Source organism: the organism of the source record quoted next, unplaced genomic scaffold (genome assembly GCF_019419815.1).
Source record: "Pyrus x bretschneideri cultivar Hongxiangsu unplaced genomic scaffold, Pyrus_bretschneideri_v1 Contig10, whole genome shotgun sequence".
In the NCBI taxonomy this organism is placed as follows: domain Eukaryota; kingdom Viridiplantae; phylum Streptophyta; class Magnoliopsida; order Rosales; family Rosaceae; genus Pyrus; species Pyrus x bretschneideri.
In genome coordinates, this window is record NW_025999391.1 from 2,108,308 (window position 1) to 2,132,028 (window position 23,721).

Below are 23,721 nucleotides of genomic sequence, written 5' to 3' on the forward strand. Positions count from 1 at the left end.
TTCTCCAAAAAAAGGCACAATGGACAGAGAGTGGAGCAAGTTGCAAGATAGAATTTGTGATCAATACTTGTATGGGATCGACAAATTTATTCAATTTACAAGCAACCCTGGCAATGCTTAGAACCGTATGAGGTGTATGTGTGTGAAATGTAACAACTGTGTTTGGATGACACTGGACGAAAACCGAGATCATTTGCATATGAATGGGATGGTACACACTTACTCTAATTGGACTTATCATTGAGAATCACCCATTACATTGTCAACATCCTCCGGTAGTGGGCACTTAGGCATGAACCTTCTTCATCTGGCCTTGTTGATGACGACAAGTGATATTGAATGATGTTTACCCTAATGCTTTGCTCAATACGGACAAAAATTCGTCCACAGGTCCCGAGAAGTACAATAAATTGTTGAAAGAAACTCAGCAAGAATTGCATCCTAGTTGTTAAGATTTTTCATCCTAATAGTCGTCGTAGAGTTGATGCACATGAAAGCATAGTGTCCTACAACCAACCGGAACTACGATATGATGCTACAAATTGTTAAACGTATGCTTCTGAAACCAAATTCATTGCTTCTAAATCATTCTGGCTTGAAGAAGATGTTGAAGGATCTCGGGTTGGGATATGACAAGATCCATGCATGAAAAAAATAGAAAAATTGTGTATTGTTTTGCGGTTAATTCAAGAAGTTACACAATTGTCCCGAGTGCAATGAGCCGATATATGTCTAATTTTTCTTTAGAAAGGAAAAACGCCAAAGAATATTAAAAAAGAACAGAAAAGAAGAAAGCCACCACGGGGACAAGCGGCTTGTGGCTGCGGGAAGGGAACTGCAGAGGAGGTGGGGAAGGGATGGCGGGCTGGGCACTAAATTGGCAAATCTAATTCGAAAGAAATTAATGATTTTCGTTTTCAAATTCAAGGCGAAAACTGTAGATACTTGAACTTCAACAACTCTCTGAAGGAGCCTCGTCTTATTTGGCCAAAATCCAATGCTATTTCATACTGGATTTACAGAAGCTGGATCGAGGGTGTCAAAAGAATTCCTGTTAACTTTATTATGTACAGACGTTACCGGAGTTTTAGTTCAGTCGTCTACAAGTTAGAAAATTGATCAATCTATGCAAACACATTTGATTGACCTAGCCGGCCTCTCTCACATACAAAAAAAAAAAAAAAAGCATACTAAGTGCAGAATTGCTCACGACGGATTGTTCTTTAAGGATGACTTTAGCTTCTCCACAGCAGCTAAAAGTGAGGAATTTAATTCACAAGTTTCGTTCAGTAACTCGAACCTCTTCTCAACGTCATTCCCCAGAGGCACTCCATCCTCATGCTTGGTCTCATGAGGTATAGATGGCTTGTTATATTGAATAAGGTTCAGCATCATAGCCTGCAATTACATTCCACATTGCATTAGATTCTCTCTCAAATGTTGATTCGTGGAGATGAGGAGAAAGCAGTTTTGATATGAATAGTTATTATGGAATTACGTATTTATAGTATCGTAATATGGCACAGTCCATAATCATTTTCAACACAGAGGGAGTTCTGAATGAACATTCATGCTATACATTCAGTGTAAGAAGGCATATTTTGTACATTTATGTTTCACCCACTTGGTAGACACAACCTACTCTCTAGGCAGACTTACTGCAAGATGAACACGAAGAGTTTTAACGATTGTAAGAAAAATATGCATACCTCATGTTGCTGCTTCAGAGAGAAGTCTCGCAAAAGAGACCTTGAAAGCTTATTCCTAAGCAATAGCTTGTCACCAGTGTATGAGTTGAAAATGAAAGCCGAAAGGTGGTGGATAACCATTTTATATGCAAGTGATCCTCGACTTGCAGTCCTATCGAGGGCACCAGAAGTCCATGACTTAACGTACGCCTCCAAAATACCTGGATTATCCTGCACAAGCACCAGATAAATTTTTATCACCTTTGTCGTAATAAGGCCACTAATTTTCATTCTCATTATTATAATTTTTATCTCACACATAACATTCAAAACTCAAAACTGAATAACAAATCACTCAATTCTCATATCAAGTAAATACTGAATAGCACAAACAAGTCAATGACTAATCAGCGTACCTCAGCAGGTTCAAGGTACCCCTCTGCATCAGTAAAGCATTTCTCAAGAGGTGGCAGAAGTTCAAGAACACGAGAGTTGGTTAGTGTATTCCAGGCAGCAAGGCGCACAGGAGCTTCCACACAACGATGCAGATAAACTGCAACTTGCCGGCCATATATCAAATCACCATAAGATACAGCAGAAAACTGATCCACAAGAGTTTCAATAAATACTGAGTAACTCTCGTGAACCTCTGATTGGAATGCCAGAACCTCCAGGTTGTTTTTGTTTCTAGGTTCTGGCAATAAGGTAGAGGGCCTTGCCTGATGAACAAGATTCCCATAGAGATCTTGTAAAGCTCCAAAAACAACCCTACTCTTCTCCTCCTCAACCACACCCATTCCAACGAGTAAGATCACAGATAGAGAATGCAATTTCCAAACCAACGAAACACTATTAACTGGGGATGGGACGTCAACTGGTAAGAAACTGGACAGTGCTTCAATACCCAAAAGGAAGAAAAGCCCAGATTTGGCAACTCCAAGAAAATCACCTTGATCCTGCATGAGATCTTGTAAATTGGAGAACTTCTTAAGACCAGCATGCTTGCTATCACAAAGGGTCGAGATTGGACTGAGAAACCAGGAAATGGGTAGTGGCAGTCTCTGGTGAGCCCACTCTGCAACTAAAGATGTGCAATTTTGACTGATCATAGGTGGTGTGTCCGATTCCTCGTATATGGTATTGAGGGAAGCTTTACCCTTTTTCAGTGATTTACTATCAGAGGATTTCATGCCATCACTATCGTTGAGCTTTTTCTTTACAGATAACCATCTGTCGCTGAAATGAGAAGCTAATGTTTTACTAAAGAGTAGGTAATCCTCTTCTTTATAATCCCAATCAAACAGTTTCATTCCCCCATTTGAGGAAAGAAAACGTCGAATACAGCGATCAAGATACTTAAGAACAGATACATCAAGCAAAATATTTAACGCCTTTGCCACATAAGTCCTGTCTGTTGGTCCAGCACCTACACATACTCCTAAAGATGAATTAATTGCCAGCATAGTAAAAGTCATTTCTTCTTCTGTGGGGCTATCAAAATTGGACACAAGCTTCCAAGTTTCAAGTAAGTAAACGAGAAATCTTGCATCTGCCTGTGATAACAAAACAGTACCAGACCAATATCCTCCACCAGAGGCACCCCAGCCAATTCCCACCCCGGGAGCAGGTCCTCCCCTGCCGAACATCTCAATGGACTGCACACGGGGCCACTCAGAAGCAACTAACTTCATAAAAGTATTTTGCACACTTCTCAATTCAACCAAAGACCCCTTAAGTAAACCGTCCTTGAGTATTTTCTCTTCTCTAGATGAAGTGTAATTTTGGGGAGGTGTTTGGACCCCTGTCCTGGCTAACACTATCAATTTATCGATGCTAACGATAATCCCCACCAACCCTTGTAAGCAACATACAGAAGCTAATGATGTTTCACAGTTACCCAGATTTCTCAAATGGCACAGTTTCTCAATGAAAGAGCCATCTCCCTTGGGATCTATTCCATATTTTGCATCATGAGTATCTGAATGGCCCATAAACCCATTTTTAATCATTTCATGTCCCATTTTAGGAACAAACTCTGGAAGCCATGGCACATGACCACCACTTTCAAACGAGTGGACAGAATCATCCGGTATCACTCTTTCAAGCACTCTGAAAAGCATGTGTACTACAGCTGAATACACCCATAACAAGGAAGTGACTGATAAATCCTGGGCAGTAAGACCACCACGACTTCCATTTTCTCTCTCAAAGAACTTGCATATGCTGGGATCATTCTTCAAAACTATCCACTTTAGAGCTATATCAACCATTGGACCAACCTGGCTCCAAGACCAGAATTCAGTTCCGTAACCAGAGTGCTCAGAGATTTCATTACTCAGACGCATCTGTGAGAACTGACTTGGGAGCCTTCTAGCCAAAGCCTCCAGAACAAGGTATCCCTCAGCAGAGATGGATGCAAATTCACAAAGTACATCATTCTCAATAAGTTTTTCAATTGTAGGTGGGTTCAGCCACAAGCACAAGTTACGGAAAATATCTGAGAAGTATGACACGCAATAGCCATGCTGAATAAAAACCTTCCAAAAACGCAGTTGTTCAACCTTCAAAGCCGAAGAAAGTTTACAGTTTTCCTTTCCAGATTTTACCCAGTTGTCAAGGAAGGAAATAGATTGATACAAATGCCATGTCATAGTTTGGAAAGTCCCATTCTTTATAAAAGCAACACAGTTCTTCCGATCACATTGAGCCAACACCTTTTATATACACAAAAATAAGGATAAAAGTATTAGTTTTATCCAGAATTAAATGCAGGCATAATTCCCTTATAATAGTTCACCGGGAACAAAACATGCGAGACAATTGGACATAAAAGTTGTACAGAAACTGCTTACCTTTAGAAGTCTAACAGACTTTATTTTAGAAGGCTGGATATCTAAAGTGTCTTTTGCAATAAATCTGCTGATAATTGCTTCAAGAAGCCTTTCACAATTCATGATTGCAACCGCACATTTTGGGGAATGCCTTGCAATTGCAATAAGTATAGAGATTGTGTATTCTTCCAAAGCCGCCATAGGGTCTGACTGAAACCACGTAAAACAATACACTTTAGGAGGTAATTGTAGGTCTTTCCTCAAGTTCATAAAAAGTCCTTAAGTATAAAACTTTTCTAGCAGCATCTTACTATATTTTTAACACTATTAATTGTTGAATCTGTGTTCTGTCATATACCACAAACCGACATTTACATCCATCCAACAATGGGAACTAAGAATGTAGTTCAGCCCTCGTTACCTTGATAGAAGAATCAGAAAAAAATTGTGAAAATAAAAAATGTATGCGCACACACACGACACACCAATAGCCTTGTGTTAAGAGTTTAGGAATCCTTCAAGCTTGGCACTTATGCACTTTCTGATGTGTTACACCCATGTTTAATGTTAAAGATGCTGTGCAATTTAGTAACATTAAACAAACTCTCTACATCAACTAACAAAAGATTACAGACATGCAGTATGAATGTCAAAGTCCCACTACGAGGGAAGGAGGTGAGGGTCTGAATTTAGATTAGTATTTGGTTCTCTATTATAAATCTTGGGAAGCTTGAGTGATTATCAAATCCCTGCATAGCTCTTATAGTTGTCCTGAATAGAAAGAAAATAAAGGACTAACCTCCAAAACATAGCGAAGCCGTGGAAGGATTCCCATCCGCACCAAACCTGCCACAAAATCTTGTCCAGCAACTACAACATCATCTTGAATGGTACGTTTCCCTTCAGTCTCATCATCAATAATTTCCTCATCAAGAGCAAAAACATTAGAAGGCTTGGCATTGTACTTCCAAAATCCACCACGAAGGAAACCAACATCAATCTCTGGTTTGCTTCTGAATACAGGGGCGGTAAATATATCCATATGCAGGGTTGCTATTTTCTGAGAGCAGAATATATTAAGCTTGAAGTAATAAAAAACTGATAGATTAAAACTTCATAAAAGTAGAAAAAGAACAAAGAAACGTATTACCAAATCATGCTCCTATTGCCACAGCTGTAGATATCGGTTGCACGATTAGAATAAGAATAAGAACAGAAAAGAAAAACCCTACCTCTGAGACGTCAAAGAAGCTCTCATTCACATCACAGCTTAATATGCGGTGAAGAACTTTGGCACAAGCCAGAACTACATTATTGTGGTTATCATCCAGACATATCCTACAATAAATTAGAGGTTAAATTGCAACAATATCCAGTAAAAAAAACTCAGATAATCAGAAAGATGGCATAATCGTGTTTGAAATATCAACTAGTATGCAATAACACCACAAAACAATCGAACATAAGAGTAAGTTTACGAGATGAAGGCGGACACTTTAGGTATGGCTGGTTTCAACAAAATTTTGGAACATAAGGATCCAGATATTATTCACCTAAGAGATAAAATAAGCTCAGGTTCTGGGCCAAGTGCATAAGCCCAAACGGCTTCCCAGTCAGCAGATTTGTCGAGTTTACTAGCATCTTTTCCAATAAACTGATCTTGTGCTTGAATATTTTGTAATGCCTTATCAAGCACAGTTGAAAGGAAATGCAAAGCCAGTGTCCGCTGTCCAGGAATCTAAAACCACCGAGCAGCATATGGTAAAACAAGATAATTGAAATCAGGACACAAACTTTACCAGTAGCAACAAGATTTGACACATAATATAATAGACCCAGGGTCATGGACATAGTATATCATCAAATTTATTACATTATCAAAACAGTTGGTGTACTATTGTAGCAATCAAGAATATAAACTTACCACACTCCTAGTAAGAGACATTGCTTCTTTAATTGTATAACCAGCAGCACTGGGATCCCCCTCAGTACGCAGGTAGTCACGCTCAGATAAATCACCTGTACAATGGGAGAAAATTTTACCTGATGCTCTATTGAGGTATATTCATCATTTTAAAAGTAATAGCATTCAGTGCAGTTGTGCTTCCCATACAAATAAAAATTAAGATGCTACAAATTTCATATTAAGAGAAAATTCAACTACAAAACTAAGTCCCATGTTTGGAGAAAATAAAACAGTAAAAATAGAAAACAAAACAGGAGTGATGAGGAGACCATAATCTCTTCAAATATGGAACGAAAAAGAAAATTAGCTTCTACCGAAAAATCATATAAACAAGCATTAAAACTTACTACTCTGAGATATCTGGTGGAAGCCATTTATAATAACAGTTCCATCCAAGGAAAACCTTAAGTCCCTAACAGCCTGGACTCTCTCACTCCAAGCATTCCACAAACTACCACTGGCTTTGCCTGACTTCTGCTCCAATCTATCATTAACCGAAGTTTGTGTATCATTTGAAGTAATTTTTGTAGCCACATGAGACGGCCCACTGTGAGAGCTAGAGGAAGCTTTTGGTTCATTGTTATCTGAGCTGGGGCTTCTTTGCTTCCTCAATTTCTCTTCACCCCTCCTTTTGAGTACTTGGAGCAATGCAGGGTCCAGTCTCCCCATGATCTCCTCCTGTGCTTCTTCAATCTCATCTGCAGACATCCCTTGCAACCGTGCACGGTTCTCTTCATCAATCTGAGCATCAAGTGACACAGACGCCCCTTGTTCATTTCGAATATTATCAGGCATGGAATTTGCATTCACGTCGGCTTCAATTTCCATGTTGTTAAACACAGATTCTTGTTCACTCTTCGAGTTACCCAACACAGATTCTTGTTCGCTCTTCGAGTCACCCAACACAAATTCTTGTTCAATCTTCGAGTTACCCAATGCAAATACATGTTCATTCTTTTGCCGGGAATGCAATTTATTTGACTCAATTTTTCTAGCACTAAATTCCATTGTTTCCCTTAAAGTTCTTGAGCTATTATCATCAAGCTCCTTCTCTGCCCACTTACTGAAGTCCATATCCTTCTTCTTCTTCCTCTCAACCCGTATAGCGAAATCCCTGATGTGTTCGAAGTCCATAACATCTTCATCATTCTCATCATCCCCTTCACCACCATCCTCCTCACCACCCAATTTACTATTCACCGGACCCCAATGCTGTAAAATCAACCAAAACCACTCACAATTCATGTATATATTCACCGTTTTCCCTAAATTATCAAACTTTCTTATCAACCAAACAAAAAAATTAAAACTTTTCACCTATGTGACCAAATTATCAAATTTTAAACTTTTCACAGTGGTGATCAAAGTAACAAACTTGCAGGGGTTACCGGGCCGGCGGAACGGTGGCGAGCGACGGGGAAAGGAAGAACCGTCGGCCGAGGCGGTGGAGTGGGGCCCGACAGCGGCATATCGGAAATACCTTTCTCGACTATGCCACCGATTAAGCTCGAAGCTCCATCGCCGTCGCTCGTCTGAAGTTCTTTGGTGCCAAATATGACCTTCGGCTTCCTCTTGGCTGGACCGCTTGCTTTGGTGCTTTCCTTCTCCGCCATGGCTATGAGCTTCACTCTCAACTCTCAGAAAGTAGGGCTGGAAATTTGGGCGGGCTCAATTTAATATATTAACTAGCAAGTCTTGGAGAATACACAAGTTAGCAATTTGATTTATTTTTATTCTTTGGAATTAAATAAAAAAGAATAGTTAACCGAATTTTTTCAATAAATTTGAATAGTTTCTATTATAGTCTTAAATAAAAAGGGATTTTAACGAAAAACTTCTTTTATTGTTCACTTTAACGAAAAATCATATTTTTACATTAAAAAGTCAATCCTCATATTATTCATTTTATCTTTTATTTTATCTTTGTCATTAAAACTTAAAGTTTTCAAATATTTTTTATTATTTTTCCTTAAATAAAATGATGATAAGAATATAAATGAAGGGGTTAAATAATTAACAATTTATCAGAAAAAAAAAATCCGAATGTTGCTCATAGTGTTTGACGATAATCTAACGAATTACTGTAATGGTGTGTTATTGTCAATAATTGAAGGTTTTTCAGTTAAAATAGTTTTTGAGATTTGTCTAACTCTTTATTTTGATCCCTAAGATTTTAAATCAATAGAAGTGGTTTCTAAGATTGTCCACTATCAATCACTTTGGTCATTCAGTGAAAAATTATGTTAAATAATGATCCAATGACAAAATTACTCTCAATATAATAAACAGTAGGGTAAATGATTTAACAAAAATTAAGGGTATTTTTATCATTTTATCCTTATTTTATTTAGATTTTCACGAAATGATCAAAATAATTTATTGTGGACAAATTCAGTGACCAATTCTATCGATTTCAAATCTCAAAAATCAAAATAAAAAGTTATATAAATCTCAAATATCATTTTAGCTAAAAATGCCAAGTTCGATGTCGAGGATTGACCTCCGCGTAGTAGCTCCAATTTTTTTTTCCTTTTCAATGTTTAAAGCCTTAGTGGAGATAGCAAGCAGATGCTAAACTCTTGACTCCCTATTTTTCCAATTTAATTAAAAATTCGACAACTTTAGTGAAGCTACATACAACCCTAATCGTTTGGTACGCATAACAGAATACTATTTAATACAAATACGGTGTTTGGCGCGTGATGTATCATTCTAGTACCCGGACTAAATCTTCGGGTCCACTACTTCATTGCGCTCCAGGCCTGCTTAATTATCCCACCCAAAAACCCATGGATAATTAGTCGGGAGAACAACATTATGCTCCTTGAATTCCTTTCTCGTTCCATCGCATCGGCGTTCGCGAATTCTTCATCCGTTCCATCGTCTTGGCGTCTAACTCCATAAATTGTTCTTCTTCTCTATGCTCTCTTTCTCGCACACAGTTTCTCTCTCTTTCATTCTTCCATCTCTCAAATTTTCATGCAACTTCATGTTTTTTCTTGCTTGATTTATGTAATAAATCAAACTAATAGTATTATTATCCCCATTTCAATTGATTTGTAATCTTGCTTTTTTTTTTTAATTAAAATTAGGGTTTCTCATTTATTTCAAATCTGAAAATTTAAGACAAATTGAAAAATTCAACTTGTTATGTTTTTCAATTGATTATGTCTTCGTCCTCAATTTGCTTCAGATTTAGATTTTGTATTTGTTCGTGTGTGTTGAAAGAAGGGGGACAGGTCCTGGGCATTTGTTTCCTGCGGTGAAGATAATTTGCCTTGTGAGGTTGTTGCCGGACCTCGTTGACATATCAATTTTGATGTCTGGACTCTCAAGTTCATTATTCTTCTATTATACATTTGTGTGGTTTTCAATTGGTATAAATTTGAAAAAAAATTTGTTTTTTTTTTTTTCTTATCCGGTATAGTACCAAACATAATATATATAATACGATCATAATTAATTTGTACTATCCGATGATTATTTATCATATTCGACTGAAATAGTCATTACAGTTCGAGCTGCCAAATGAGACCTAAGTAGAGAAGAGAATGGTGAATATCAAGGCAATTTGTGTGTCTAATCAAAGTAATTTGAAATGTTTGGGGTTCACTATTAATAAGAAGAGTCAAGATATTAAACTGAATGAAAAAATTGTGCCTTGAAAAGCTTCAATAAGAAGAATTCCAACAAGTTCCAGTATCTCCGTCACATTTGGCAGTTCGGACTATACTGATTATTTCTGTCGGATAGGATAAATAGTCACCGGATAGTATTGACTAAATTAGTCGGGTATTTGGTGCAGTATCAGACTAGTGACCGTATTATTTATATTGTGTTTGGTATTATATTAGATAGGAGGAATCAAACTTAAAAAACAAATTTTAAAAAAAATGAAATCATTTTTTTGTTCCCAGATCTCTCCGCACCCCCCCCCAAACACCCTCCCTCTCTCTCCCTTCTTCTTCCCCAACTGCAGAAGAATCCCAAATAATTGTTCCCTAGCTCTCTCTGTCACACCCCCCAAACTCCCTCCCTTTCTCTCCCATATTCTTCTTCCCCGACTAAATAATCCGGGCGTTTTGGTTGGTTTTATTAAGCGGGTGTATACCGTGTTATCCTATCTGACCAGTTAAATTAATCCGGCACTTATTTAGTACGAGTGAACGCCAAACGCCCGAATCCGTATAACTAATCATATCCGATCCTTTATCTGATCTGTCAAACAGGCCCAAATAAAACTGAAATGAAATATAAACAGCAGCGCATATTTCCTAGCGTGTAAACGACGATAATACCTGTCGTTTCGACCAGCATATGGTCCCTACAAGTTCCAGTATCTGTGTATCTTGAATTTTCTCGCCAATTTTCCCAAACTTCCCCGGGAAACTGAACTGAAAATCCATGGCCGACTGGTCTAAACTTCCCAAAGACCTCCTAGAAGAAATCGCCAGACGCCTAGAGAGCGCCTTCTACTTGCTCCGTTTCCGATCCGTCTGCTCCTCATGGCGGTCCTCCGTCACCTCCCGACCTCGCCGTCTACCTGGCCGATTTCCCTTCCTCACAAACCACGGTATCTGCGCCACCTCTCTAGGGTTCCACCTCTCCCAGCGCAGCATTTTCCTGATGGGTTTGCCCAATTCCCGCAACCAAAGAGACCCAGATCGCTGGCTGGTCAAGATCGAAGAGGACGTACCGGGTCGGATGCACTTGCTGAATCCTCTCTCGCGGTTTCAGCTGAAGCCGCTGCCCGAAGCATTTCCGAAGGTATTGGATTTATCGAAATTTAGTGTTTTTGAGTTGGGTGGAGAATTTGTTTTGCATTATGTCCATTTTAGGCCTTTTGGGAATGGCAATTCTTTGGTCGATGATGGCAATTTGTATATGGAAAAGGTGGTTTTTATGTGTTCGGGTTCCGAAAGCAACGATTTTGTGCTTCTTACGATTCATGTGTCTGGGAAATTAGCAATGTTTAAGTCTGAGGATAAGAGGTGGACTATAATTCATGATATGCCGTCGCCTTACGATGATGTTATAATGTTTAAAGGACAATTTTATGCTGTTGATGGCACTGGCCGGACTGTGACGGTGGGGTTGAATTCGAATTTGAGCTTGGTTGCGAATCCGGTGTTTGGTGGTGATAAGAAGTTTTTGGTTGAATCGAGTGGTGAATTGCTGGTGGTTGATATGTACTTGAGCATCACTGCGCCGAAGGATTTGGATGATTTGGATGTCGATGATGAAGTTTTACAAATGCAATTCAGTGGTTGTTTGACTGAGAGAACTGTTAGGTTCGAGGTTTTTAAGTTGGATAGAGAGGGGAAGAAGTTGGTTGAAATGAAAAGCTTGGGGGATAGGGTGTTGTTTTTGGGGGATGACTGCACATTTTCTGCCTCGGCTTCCCAGTTATCGGGTTGTAAAGGGAATTGTATACTTTTCACGGATAATTTCTTCTATATGGGCAGTGAAGAAGAGTGTGTGTTCAAGGCCCGCGATATAGGTGTGTTTGACTTGGATGATGGTGGTATTGCACCGTTATCTGATTACCCAGAGTATTCAAAGTTGTTTTGGCCACCCCCTGACTGGGTTGCATCGACAACGTCAGAAGTAAGTGTAGTTTTGTTTGCATTTAGAATTTTGTGTCGTGTTTTATGTCATTCTATGTGGTGTTTTCGCTGCTTAATGACATCAATCTTGCCAAGTTGTGTTTGACATTTGACCATTGTTATAAATTCATTTCTTACCCTGCTAGGTGTAGTTCTAATTGAAAAACTAGAATTAATGCGACCTTGCAGTCATTTTCCGGTGCCAAGATGCTGGTAATTATTTGTTGTATGGTGCTGTAGGCAGTATATTATTCTGATAAATCCCCAATTTTCTAGACATCAGTTATGCCTTTTAGGTTAGTGACAGATTTTTATTGCATATCCAATTATATGTGTTCAGATTTTTAAAATCTCTGGGCCCTGGCTCAAGGGCTTTGACAACATAATGTAGTATTATAGTTGTTTTAAGTCCGTGATATGAAACAACTAGTATATTAGCAGCTAACCGATACTGAATACTTACAGAGAAACCATGATGGCCAGCTGCTATTGCTACTAGGTGTACTATGGTTCAACTCTGTTGAAATCTCTAAGTTGGGTGAGGAGACACACGTACATGTGTTGATTAGCCAAAATATGTTAGAAGCGTGTCCTGATAAACCAATCTTGCCTCTTGTCAGCCAGGAAGCTGCTTAAGGGTGGTTGTTTCTCAAGTTTTTATTTAGTCCATTGCTTCAAGGTTCCAATTGTTGCCGTTATATGGGCACCAGGCAACCAGTCTTTTGAGTAACTTTTTATTAGGTTTGAGAACTTTTACAGCTTAGAATCGAACATATTGAGCAGTCAAATAGTGCTGTTAGATGGGCTTGTGCCATATGTGCAATGATAGTTTGATTAAGCTATTGATTGGGTAGTCTTAATTTTTTATTAGTTGCAGGATTAGTTACAGTTGAGCTCAATCTCTCGGTATAGATAGCTATCTTTATAAAAATAATAGGTTAATCTCAGTAGAAAGAAAAAGGTCTTCTCTGAGCTCTCTCTCTCTCTCTCTCTCTCTCTCTCTCTCTCTACGTACAAACCCTAGATTCTATAATTTCTCTGAGCTTGATTGTGTGAACATTCTTGATGTGCGTCATGATTCCATGAACTCATGTAGAGCAATGAAGAAAATGGTGTATCTAAGGTTACGAAGAACATGGTGTGCTGAGGGTCACGTCATAGATTCTTTACTAAGCTAATTGCACGTTTCCACATGGCTTATTTGATAGTTTGATGACCGTTCCTTCTGATGTAGCAACCAAATGATTAGCAGCCCATGAGGGAATTTGTTTGATTGGATTGGTTGTAGATTACAATAAGTGCTACTTTAGCTTGCATATTCCTGCCTTATGCGTTCGTATTTTCATCATCAGTAGTCCGATCCATTTTCAATTATCATATCAAGGCATGCAAATGCTGATTTAGTTGATGCAACAGGTGCAAACTCAGCTTGAAGAATTGGCTATATGAGGTGGAGATGGAATCGATGCACGACACTAATAAGTCGTGAATGCATCTGAAATCGAAGGAGTTTCAAGCTTAGCTGTTTTATTTAGTCTAGTGCAAGGCGAAAGCAGCTGCACCAGGCGGCTTTAAAGGACAGACTTTGCCTGCTCTTCAGGAATTTCTCCATGATTTCTTCGGCATCAACGAGTTCAGGTGACCTAGCCAGCCATTGCAAGCAAAATAAGTCAATCCAAGTTGCCGTAGACACGAGGGGCTTTATGAGTGAAGGATTTGTACTTTCTGCAAGCACCTAAACCTACAAGGGGGGTTGTTAAGAGACCCAATTCCTTGTTTAACCGAAAAGTAAATAACGAACAAATAAACTAAGTCTTTTATTTTCTTAAATTATGAATCTTTTCTATGTATTTTACTAAACTTGTAAATTAATGAATGAATTATCAGTGTTCTTGGAGACATCTATCTTGTTTTCGTGGTTGACATTTAGATAACAATAAAGTTTTATCCCACTAGTGTTGGCTGTATGAATCTTAAAATTCCATCATGTTCGATTTTACGTTAAGTCTTCAGTTAGTTAACTCCAGCTACTCCATATCTTTTCTTAAGTCTCTTTTCAAGTCTTCCTAAATTTTCCTTTACTCTTTTTTCAAGTCTTCTTACGTCATTTCTTGAAGTAAAAGAGTGCATCGGATACGTTGTGCTTCACACTATCTCGGTGTTAAATATGGTAGCAGAGATATAATCAAAACTTGTGAATCCAAGAATTTTAACTTTCGATACAACAGATATTAGGGGACTTCACATAAATCGATAGAAGCTTTTAACAACTTGAGCTACAAGTACCATACGGCATGCGAGAATTTGAGAACCAGCATGAAACTAAATTGTCCTTTCTTCATCTACTACCAGGTCAAAACTATAGAGACCAACCTATTTCTACTGCTAATAAAGAATATACAATATTAGATCTCAACAGCACCACGGGGGTTAGGCTTTAGACCCATCTCTGCACCTTCCTTTTGTCACATTAACCTACTTAATCTTAAACCGACCTAACGTTATCTTAGTCAATCCCGTTCAGGAGCATCGCCGGTAGTTCTTCTTGAGCTTAGGCTTCCGGCATACGACCACACCCTCTCAAAATCATCTGCGAGTAGTTTCTCTGACTTCTCGTCTACTATAACGCTGCGCTTTACACACAGAGGTGTCCTTCCTGGACTTCCAATAACTGGGGTGGAGGAGCAGAAAGTCGGTGTTGCAAGTGGAGACGCGTAAGGAGTGTGTTGAATGGAGAAGGGGCTTGGCGACATCCGCTTCTGGATAGGAAGGCCACTCAAACCTCCCCTGCTGAAGATAGACACTGATTCCGCTGCAGCACATCGCTTGGTAGCATCATCAACGAAGAGGACATCATCTATTCTTGCCATGATGTTAAAGGCCAGACTCTCCATAACTCTTGAGTAACTTTCCAGAATTGACTGCCCCACGTCCTGTAAAATCAACAACGAAAAATCCTTCAGAAACTTCATCCTCCGAGGATTTGTTCTTTTAAATATAGAAATCCAGAAGTTATTGCAGTGTGCAGGAAGTAACTAATAATGCGCAATAAGGAATTCGGACAGTCAAAATTTCCCAAACCAAGGAATTTAACATATTTGTCAAACCACTGTTTAAAAATTGATGGATGAAATACTTCACAACATCCCAAGTTAAGGTGACATGTATTAAGTAATGTAACGTAGATGGATTATGCATTTTAATGTAGATGGATAGGGAAAACATGCGATCAAATGTACCTTGTTATACTGTATTTTGTTCATATCTAGTGAAGTTTGTGGGAGGCCAGGGAAACGATGCCTTAGGCTGTGTAAGAGGGTCTCTGCTCGTTGGGCCAGAAAATTGTTCTTTTCACTATCAGCAACAAGCCCCTTAACCTTGCCACCCCAAGATGCCCGTTTAGCCTTATGATTGTTGTGTTTCTTCTGGTCCTTCTGCTTCCAAACATGCACAGCTGCCTCAATTCTATTGGCTATCTCTAGAGTTTGATGTTCTGACGACAAGTCCAGGCAATCAAGAAGATGTTCGGGTGAGAACTGGTCTGCAGTTATGTAACGATAAATGATATCGCCCAAACAATCCTTGCCATTCTATCAAGAATTGAAAAACAGATGGTGTCAAAAGAAATTTAAGATCAACTAAGTGAAAGTTGTATGCAGAATATGCAGCATGAACTGAAAACTACAAGACAAGATACGTATAAATATACTGCGAAAGCTAATAAAACATTACTAGTCACTAATATAGTTAGCATATGAGCAAAATAATGAAAAGAGATGTAGAAACCCATACCTTGGGCAACGTTTCCATGTATGCTCTCGGGATTTCCATCTCAACAAGTACACTACTATTAATTGCCATGGCCGCCTTCAATATCTGGTTGCAGCAGTCCCTACACTGCTGCAACTTCTTCCTTGTTTCACAGGACAACCCATTTGGCGGAACTTTAGGATAGGGCAACCACCACTTCTCTTCCTGCCTAATCGAAGGCCTTCCACCCATAAACCCCTCACCCTCTTTCGAATCACCCAAAATTATCCCCCGGTCAATATAGCAAAACTCTGTCTCACAAAACCCATCCAGCATACTAAGCAGCATTGCATCAAGCTTCTTTATGGCGGGTAGATTCACATACAAGTCAGAGCGTGGCCGCATCTCCATGACTTCATATGTACCCCCACCTGGAAACTGTTGTATTGAAGGCACAAGCTCAACAATTGAATCACTCACACACAAGAGCCACTCCTTTTCCCGGTGCCACATTGCCTTTCTCTGCGCTTTCAGCGGCTCTAACCTCCATAATTCGCCAAACACGGTTGCTGCAATTCCAACATAGAAAATTGAGTTCCGAAAACAGAACCTCCACATAAAATCGAAAAAATCTCGGCCAACATTACATAAGAATATGCATATTCCAAGAGGGATGTGACTTACCAGAGAGATTGGTGATGGCATTTGAGATAGCAAGGGCAGTGCAGACTCCTTTCCCTCCTCCGGACATGTCTTCTCCGAGCAAAAGCTTCGAGAACCTCTCCTTCATCATTTCAACCTCTGCAATCATAGATAATTACAAAATAATTAAAATCTACAAAAACAAAGCAAATTATCTTAATTAGAACAGAATCAGATCTGAGCAAAATTTTCTCAGCTGCAGAGAAATTAGTACGTATTTTCACTCAGTTTTCAGGTTGTATGTATTAAAGGACAATAATTTTCAGTACATTTTTCAATAATTTCCCCTAAATTTTCTCGGAATCCAAACAGTGAGCTAGAATCTCCTTAGGGATGTATTCAATTGGAATTTTGAGGGATTTTAATTCTTTTAATGAATCTATGCGTCCTCAATCAAGATTTGAAGTGATTCTTTGAAATTCACAAGACGTTTCAATTAGAATTTTAAGATACTTTATTAAAATCCGAAATCTGGTGTATTCAATTAGGATTTTAAAGAAGTTTATAATATTTAAGGTATATTCAATTAAAAATTGATTTTAAAAATTTTGAGAAAGTTGAGGAATTAGAGGTAATTGAAGAAATTTTGTAGTGTATTTTAAACATTCACAAATCTCTCATTTTTTCATAAAATTTTAAGATAATTGAATTAAAATTTTATATCAAATCTCTACAAATCAATTAAATAAAAATTCTTAGATTTATAAATCTATTAAACTCTCTCAGATTCTCAATTGAATACCCTAAATCTAGAATAAAGTTTAAACAAATAAATAAAACAAAACAAAATGAAATACCAGATAAATCAGCATCTCGCTTCTCCGGCTTCTCATCCCAAGCCACCACATCCTTCCCTCCGATCACCGGAAGCATCACCGGCGGCTGAAAACAGAAATTTCCGGCAACCGGCTGCGGAGAGGACGTCATGGAGCTCGAAGCCCCTTCCGCGTCGAACCTCCTGCACGAGAAGCTGCTGCAACTCTCAGACTCGCTCACGTCCGCGCTCAGGCTGTAGCTCCCGCACCGCTCGCTCTCCTGGTCCAAGCCGTCCTCCGACGACACACTCCCCATTGCGTCCAGGAGATCCAAAACGAGCGTCGTCCGTACAAGCTCAGATCTCAGCCTCACATTCGCTGCCGTGAAGCCTTCCCCAGAGGATAAGAAGCGCAGAAGCAGCAGCAGTCGCGTGGTCGGAAGATTGCTGCAGAGGCAGTAAGTGATGGATAAAAAAGTGCTTTCAGGTTTACTCACACCACACTCTTCCACTCTCTCTCTCTCTTCAACTTTCTCTCTCTAGAATTGCTAGTGTGACTGTCCACGGTGGGGTTGATGATGGAGGAGATGATGATGAGAAAGGCCCCAAAAAGCAAAAGTAACGCCGTTTGGTCTGCAGAGCCAGAGCACCCGACACGGTCCTTTTTCCACGGGACCCACCTTATGCGTTATGAGGATTACTGTGCTTGAGTGACGTGGCGATTTCTGCTGACGTGCAGGGGCATGGGGTGGGACCCGGCGGGACTTCAGAAATTTCGCGTGGGAAAGATACCAAACGGCGGTTAGAGCTGTTTTGTTTTCTTGTCACGGGAGAGAAAGTAACGGTGTGGACGTCCCCGGTTTGCTTTCAGTGCGCTCGCATCCAAAATATGACTATTATTCTCGATATACGACATCGTTTTCTGTGCACGACTCTTTAATTGCAGTCATTAGTAATTCGTTCTGGGTAATTACGTTATTAAACAATTATTTTCGCGCAGTTTATTAATCTTAATCCTACTTTACTGATATTTAAGAGGACCTAAATTAACGACTCCCGTATTTTAATTAAGTGGTACGACCTGGACCGTTGATCTGTTTTTGTAAGAGGAGTGGGGCCCCGCATGACCAACGCCATGGCGGAGGGAATCTCCTTGAGCAGCGAACATGTCTGAGCCGTCTGGCATTGTGTGAACGACAAGGTATCCGGTCGGGGTCGTATACGTAACTGTATACTACGTTGTACAAAGTCTACAACGATACACTCACCCGAGAGACAGAGCATCTGCGGACACTTGGCGATAACTATTTTCCACGAAGTATATATTTGTGTGACTGCGTCGAAAGTGTCGAATCGGGGCGAGTCGCCACTGAACAGTCCATTTGCGTATTGTTTTGACCCGTGAGAATTTTAGGTGAGGTCCCCCGTAGAGTGTGTACTGCACGTGACCGACATGTAGCCCGCAAACACTAAGTCGGCGGGTCGTGTACGTTAATTTGGATTGACCCACTTTGCGTGATGGACTGCGTATAATCTCGTGATTGCGAGCTCAATGCATGTTGTAATTTTCGGATTTGGATTCTATTTATGTTCAAATTATGGGAATTCTAAGGATTATCACATTTTAACTGTTTATCATGAGGTCATAAATTATTTTAAAATTTTTATTTAAAATTAAACATAAACAATACCTATTAAAAATTAACCGCATAATACACGATAAACAGTTAGAATGTGAGAATCTAGATTCTCACAAAGAGGATCCTTATCCGTAATTTCCGATAGTATGGTTTTGTGTTCGTCGTGAATGACTTTTTGAACTTTTTTAGTGGATAATTAATTTGGTTTTTTATTTGTATTTTTTAGGAAGTTTTAAAGAAAAGACGGCGGTATTGTTCATCTTAACGAAAAACCACATTTTTATACTAAAAAATCAATCATGGTACTATTTACTTTATCATTTATTTTGTCCTTATCGTTAAAACTCAAACTTTTTAAATTATTTTCATTAGTTTTCCTTATTTTTTTAAGATGGTATTGGTAGGAATATTAATTGGTTTGAAATATTTTAGAGATTTGGAGTTAATGATGGGAAGATTAAAATATTAACGATCCCAATGACATATGCAAATTAATAATCTTGGGTTGTTGATTCACATGTAAGATGAACCTAACCCTTTGAATTCTCCCAACATTTAAAATGCGCGTAGATTAGTGCTAAAAACTTCCCTGATTGCTTGTTTAGGTTTTTTAAAATTAAATGATAGTGGTTTTATTAGAATGTTATTAAATTTGAGGGCCTTTCAAACCAAAGCGATTTAAAATTAAATAATAATGCTGCAAACTTGACCAACTTCCTAGCAACCATATTATTGAATATGTAGGGCGTGATAAGTACCACACACCTTGCCATAGTAGAGACTTTGCACACAAAATCACTTACAAAGTTTGGATAGACTGCACCAAACAAAGACACATGCCCACAAGAGCAAATCTAACACGGACAACACTAGTACCTAGAAAGCCCACATAAAAAATATGGTAAATTACATAAAACTACTTCAACTATTGGGTTGGTCACAGTTTCATACTCCATCTTTAAAAAATGTCAATGTCATACCTCATCTTACGAATTTGTTACAATTTCATACCTTCTGTCAGTTTGTCTGTCAATGCTTCCTCACCTCTCTGCAACTTCCGCCCCCTCTTACACGCCCATCACCCTCACCACTACCGATGGCGGAGATCAGCGGCTCGAAGTACCGTGAGTGGCAGTACACCTTCGCAAAAGCCCCGCAGCCCAGAAGCCTCCCAACCTCGAACTTCCCAAATAGGTTGACCTCGCGGGCACTGGAGTCGTCGCTATTATCGACGACGACCTCAATCTCCGACATGGCTCCTTAATTGTATGAGGGGGAGGGAGTTTTATTAAAAGTCACGAATCGTACGGACGACGACGACGGCGAAGGAGAAAGGTGTACATGGAGAGGGTGATGGGTGTGTAGGATGGGGAGGAGCGCTATGGGAGGGAGGTGGAGATGGAGGAAGAGAGGGTGATGGGTGTGTAGGAGGGGGTGGGAGTTGCAGAAAGGTGAGGGGGAAGCAAAAGGGATCTGGGTGTAGGTTGGGTTTTTTTAATATTTTTTTATATTTAATTAATTTTTTCTAGTTGGAATTGAAAGTGGGTCTTGTCTCAAGCCACGTCATTATTTAATGAAAGAATTGACAGACAAACTGACGGAAAATATGAAATTGTAACAAATTTGTAAGATGATGCATGACATTGGCATTTTTTAAAGATGAGGTATAAAACTGTGACTGAGCCAATAGTTGAGATAGTTTTATGTAATTTATCCTAAAAAATAATTAAGTCCAATCTTTTGCCAAGCCCATTCAACCGAAAACAAACTCAAAATCCTAAATCATGAGTTAAATCACCATTTGAACAATATTATTGCTAGCCCATTGTGAGACTAAGTCCACCCCTCCCCTTTAGTGTAGATAATATCGTTTGTTAAAAAAAAATCACCATCTTCATAACAAGCGTCGTCATCAAACTACCCAGCATACAGTCAAGATACAATTGTAGAACATGGGGTTGGATCTTTAGGGGGGGTTGGTCTCCAATTATCCAATGGATAGTGCTATTTTTTTGTACACATATTTTTATCTCTCACAAACCTTTGTTAATTTTTCGTCATTTATATTCTTCAATTCATTCGATTCAATGCCTGGAAAATGAAAAGGATGTGTGGATAACATTGCCCTTATCCAATATCATAAGCAAGGTGACATTAAATTTAGAAAATAGGATAAAATTTAAGGAAAACTAATGAAAATTGTTTAAAATTTAGGGGTGGTAATTTTGGGAGAATAAACTGGATTGAAAATGGGGTAAAAAAAGTAAGTGATATGGAACTTAGATCTAAGCATGACTTAAACAAATACTAAGGTCCATTTTGGTATTGGATTTTTTTATCAAAAATTACTTCACTTTAAAGTTAAGCAATAAAAAAGTGTTCGGTAAAAATAAAATATACTGCTTATTTTAAAAGTAATGGCCTTCAAACAGCAGCTTCTAAAAGCAGCATATAGGTTGCTTTTAAAATTTGCTTTAATAAAAAGCAGAGTTGAGCCTTTAGAATATTTTTAATTCCTGTAACAAGCTTATTAATTTTAAACAACGAAATTATTTAGGGGCATTTAGATCCGAGTCCAAAAAATTGAGCTACTTTCCAATTGAGTCCAATTCCATGTGCCTTATCAGTTTAGGTTCAACTAATCTTTTTTATGTCTATTTTGCCCTTTTATAATCTAAATGAAAATATATTTAAATTTCTTGATTTATCCAAATTTTGAATATTAAAGCCTTTAATCTATTCAATATCCAAGGAAAAAAATTAAAATTAAAATTCATGGCATGTTTATCACCAACAAAATCTACTGTGATATACATTCTTGATAAAAGTAGATTATAAAAAGAAAAAACCTATCATATAGGTACATAAATACAAAATATGTCATGAAGATATATTTAAATAATATCTAATTAAACTATGGTGTAGGTAGATAATGCAACTAATCTATGATGCAAGTAGGCAATGCAATCAATCTGCGATGCATGTAGTTAATTTACAAACAAAAAAACATATGATACATATGCAATTAATCTCTAATATGGGTAGAGTATTATAAAAAAAAAAATCCTATGGTACAGGTAGATAAATACAATTAATCTTAAATTATCAACAAAATAATATATATATATAGGTAGATAAATACAATTATTCATGATACATGTACATTATAATATATAAAAAAAAAAAAGGACAAGTGATATAGGTAGATAAAACCAAAAAAAATCGGGAAGAAAAATGATATTGAGGGAGGAAACACTAGAGAAAATGCTAATTCGATAGAACTTCAAAATTAAAAAAAAAAAAAAAAATATATATATATATATATATATATATATATAAAGGAAAAAGAAGCAAAAAAAGAAAAAAAAAAGAAAAAAAAAAGACGAAGAATCCAAAACACTAATGCAATTTTTTTTTTTAACCAATCAAATGTATATTGATCATTCTTATGGAAGAGGAGGAGAAGAGGAATATTATGGAAGAAGATTACTCGGCAAAATAACACAGGAAGAGAAAGATATTGTGAGGGAGAAACAAGAAAAGAGAAATTAATGGTTGGGGAAATGAGAAGAAAAAAAGAGATTTCAATCCCTAACCCTACAATTAAGGATAAGATTAACATTCATAACAAATTAAAAAAACAGTAATTACTTAGTTAGTCAATTTGAGGTTAAATTTGGCAAGAAAATACAAATAAGCTTAAGTGGATAATAAATCATTGGACCTAACCTAAAATTTAAAACAAAATTGGACTATAACTAATAATGACTCATAAAATTGGACTCATATTAAGTTTCCCCAATTATTATTTATCCTTCTAGACATTGTTTTTCATACTTATAACACTTTTAAAAATACAGTTTATCAAATGCTCAATTGCTTTATTTTGCAGTTGATTATTCTTGAAGCATCAAATGCTCAATTACTTTATTTTGCAGTTAATTATTCTTAAAGCACAGTATAAGCAATTTATTAAAAAAGAACAACAATTCCAAATTAGCCCTAAGTCGCCAAAAGATAGAATAATATTCACCAATCACCATAATAGACTAGAAAAGAAGAAAAAAAAAAAATGGAGGAGGAGAGGGGAGGAGGGAAAACAGAGGCTGTTGTCCTACTTTCTTCCCTTATGACAACTTTCTCTTTTGATCCTCTAGTCATTGCTTGGCATTGGTTTTTCGATTCTTATCCGTTGACTTATGTGTTAATTGAAGGCAAAATCCGAACATGTTAGAATCCTTATTAAAAGGGATTATGCGACCTGCACATGATATTAGTGATGAAAAAAAAAGTTAAATACCCAAACTCAACCCGAAAAAAATCTAAAATATCAAATCTCAAAAAATGCAGTAACCGACACAAGGGCATTTCAATCTCTCCATATCATTATTTATATAAAGAAAAAGGTTCCAACAAGATCACTATGATGGCAATTCAATATTATGCCAAAGATGTTACGGCTTAATTAGGCACTTGGAGAGTTGGGGAAAATTGTAGCATGGTTATGAAATAATCGATTCGTATGTGTAGAGACATGAAGAGATCGAAATGCTCTTAAGTGATTTTGACGGAATGTAACAGCAGGAACAACATTGATGTTTAAAGTACAACACGTGAGATGACATTTATCGATTTTCAACGTAAAGGAACCAACATAGAAAAAGCTAGCAACTTTGTTACTCATCAACTCATTTTACGAACGTAAACGTTAAGAACCATTTGTCAACGGGCCGATGTAATTTGGGCAGGCCTTTTGTTTCTTGACCAGCAAGCGTCTGGATTTA

The 23,721-nt window shown here is 37.9% G+C and overlaps 3 protein-coding genes across 4 annotated transcripts; 1 reads left to right on the forward strand and 2 right to left on the reverse strand.

The window, feature by feature from the left end:
- Positions 1-942: 942 nt before the first annotated feature.
- On the reverse strand, positions 943-8,174 carry LOC103939489 (transcriptional elongation regulator MINIYO). Of its 2 annotated transcripts, none has more exons than XM_048565236.1 (10): positions 7,874-8,174; positions 6,833-7,697; positions 6,444-6,538; positions 6,073-6,257; positions 5,752-5,857; positions 5,319-5,579; positions 4,541-4,729; positions 2,105-4,402; positions 1,710-1,919; positions 943-1,398 (listed from the first exon to the last, which is right to left on the reverse strand). In XM_048565236.1, exons 1-10 carry the CDS (start codon positions 8,096-8,098, stop codon positions 1,207-1,209), a joined length of 4,626 nt encoding a protein of 1,541 aa, XP_048421193.1. In that variant the 5' UTR covers positions 8,099-8,174; the 3' UTR covers positions 943-1,206. The 2 variants fall into 2 exon arrangements, with proteins under 2 accessions (XP_048421193.1, XP_048421199.1); XM_048565242.1 differs by having other exon boundaries at positions 7,861-8,016.
- A 2,600-nt stretch (positions 8,175-10,774) lies between these two features.
- On the forward strand, positions 10,775-13,992 carry LOC125468802 (F-box protein SKIP23). Its single transcript, XM_048565263.1, has 2 exons — positions 10,775-12,092; positions 13,508-13,992. The coding sequence occupies exons 1-2, from the start codon at positions 10,890-10,892 to the stop codon at positions 13,538-13,540; spliced, it is 1,236 nt and encodes a 411-aa protein (XP_048421220.1). The 5' UTR covers positions 10,775-10,889; the 3' UTR covers positions 13,541-13,992.
- Positions 13,993-14,290: 298 nt separating this feature from the next.
- On the reverse strand, positions 14,291-17,873 carry LOC125468789 (rop guanine nucleotide exchange factor 1-like). The gene is made up of 5 exons (XM_048565250.1): positions 17,341-17,873; positions 16,526-16,642; positions 15,884-16,410; positions 15,331-15,681; positions 14,291-15,024 (listed from the first exon to the last, which is right to left on the reverse strand). The coding sequence occupies exons 1-5, from the start codon at positions 17,612-17,614 to the stop codon at positions 14,602-14,604; spliced, it is 1,692 nt and encodes a 563-aa protein (XP_048421207.1). The 5' UTR covers positions 17,615-17,873; the 3' UTR covers positions 14,291-14,601.
- Positions 17,874-23,721: the final 5,848 nt, after the last annotated feature.

What these genes read in the sequence shown, in the direction of transcription:
- LOC125468789 (XM_048565250.1), bottom strand. Translation starts at nt 17,614, where the DNA reads ATGGGGAGTGTGTCGTCGGAGGACGGCTTGGACCAGGAGAGCGAGCGG. An exon ending in ACATGGAAACGTTGCCCAAG is followed by an intron (nt 15,682 to 15,883) that starts GTATGGGTTTCT and finishes AATTCTTGATAG; the next exon opens with AATGGCAAGGATTGTTTGGG. An exon ending in ACAAAATACAGTATAACAAG is followed by an intron (nt 15,025 to 15,330) that starts GTACATTTGATC and finishes TTGATTTTACAG; the next exon opens with GACGTGGGGCAGTCAATTCT.
- LOC103939489 (XM_048565236.1), bottom strand. Translation starts at nt 8,098, where the DNA reads ATGGCGGAGAAGGAAAGCACCAAAGCAAGCGGTCCAGCCAAGAGGAAG. An exon ending in GCCACCGTTCCGCCGGCCCG is followed by an intron (nt 7,698 to 7,873) that starts GTAACCCCTGCA and finishes TTGATTTTACAG; the next exon opens with CATTGGGGTCCGGTGAATAG. An exon ending in CTCTGAAGCAGCAACATGAG is followed by an intron (nt 1,399 to 1,709) that starts GTATGCATATTT and finishes ATGTAATTGCAG; the next exon opens with GCTATGATGCTGAACCTTAT.
- LOC125468802 (XM_048565263.1), top strand. Translation starts at nt 10,890, where the DNA reads ATGGCCGACTGGTCTAAACTTCCCAAAGACCTCCTAGAAGAAATCGCC. An exon ending in TTGCATCGACAACGTCAGAA is followed by an intron (nt 12,093 to 13,507) that starts GTAAGTGTAGTT and finishes TTGATGCAACAG; the next exon opens with GTGCAAACTCAGCTTGAAGA.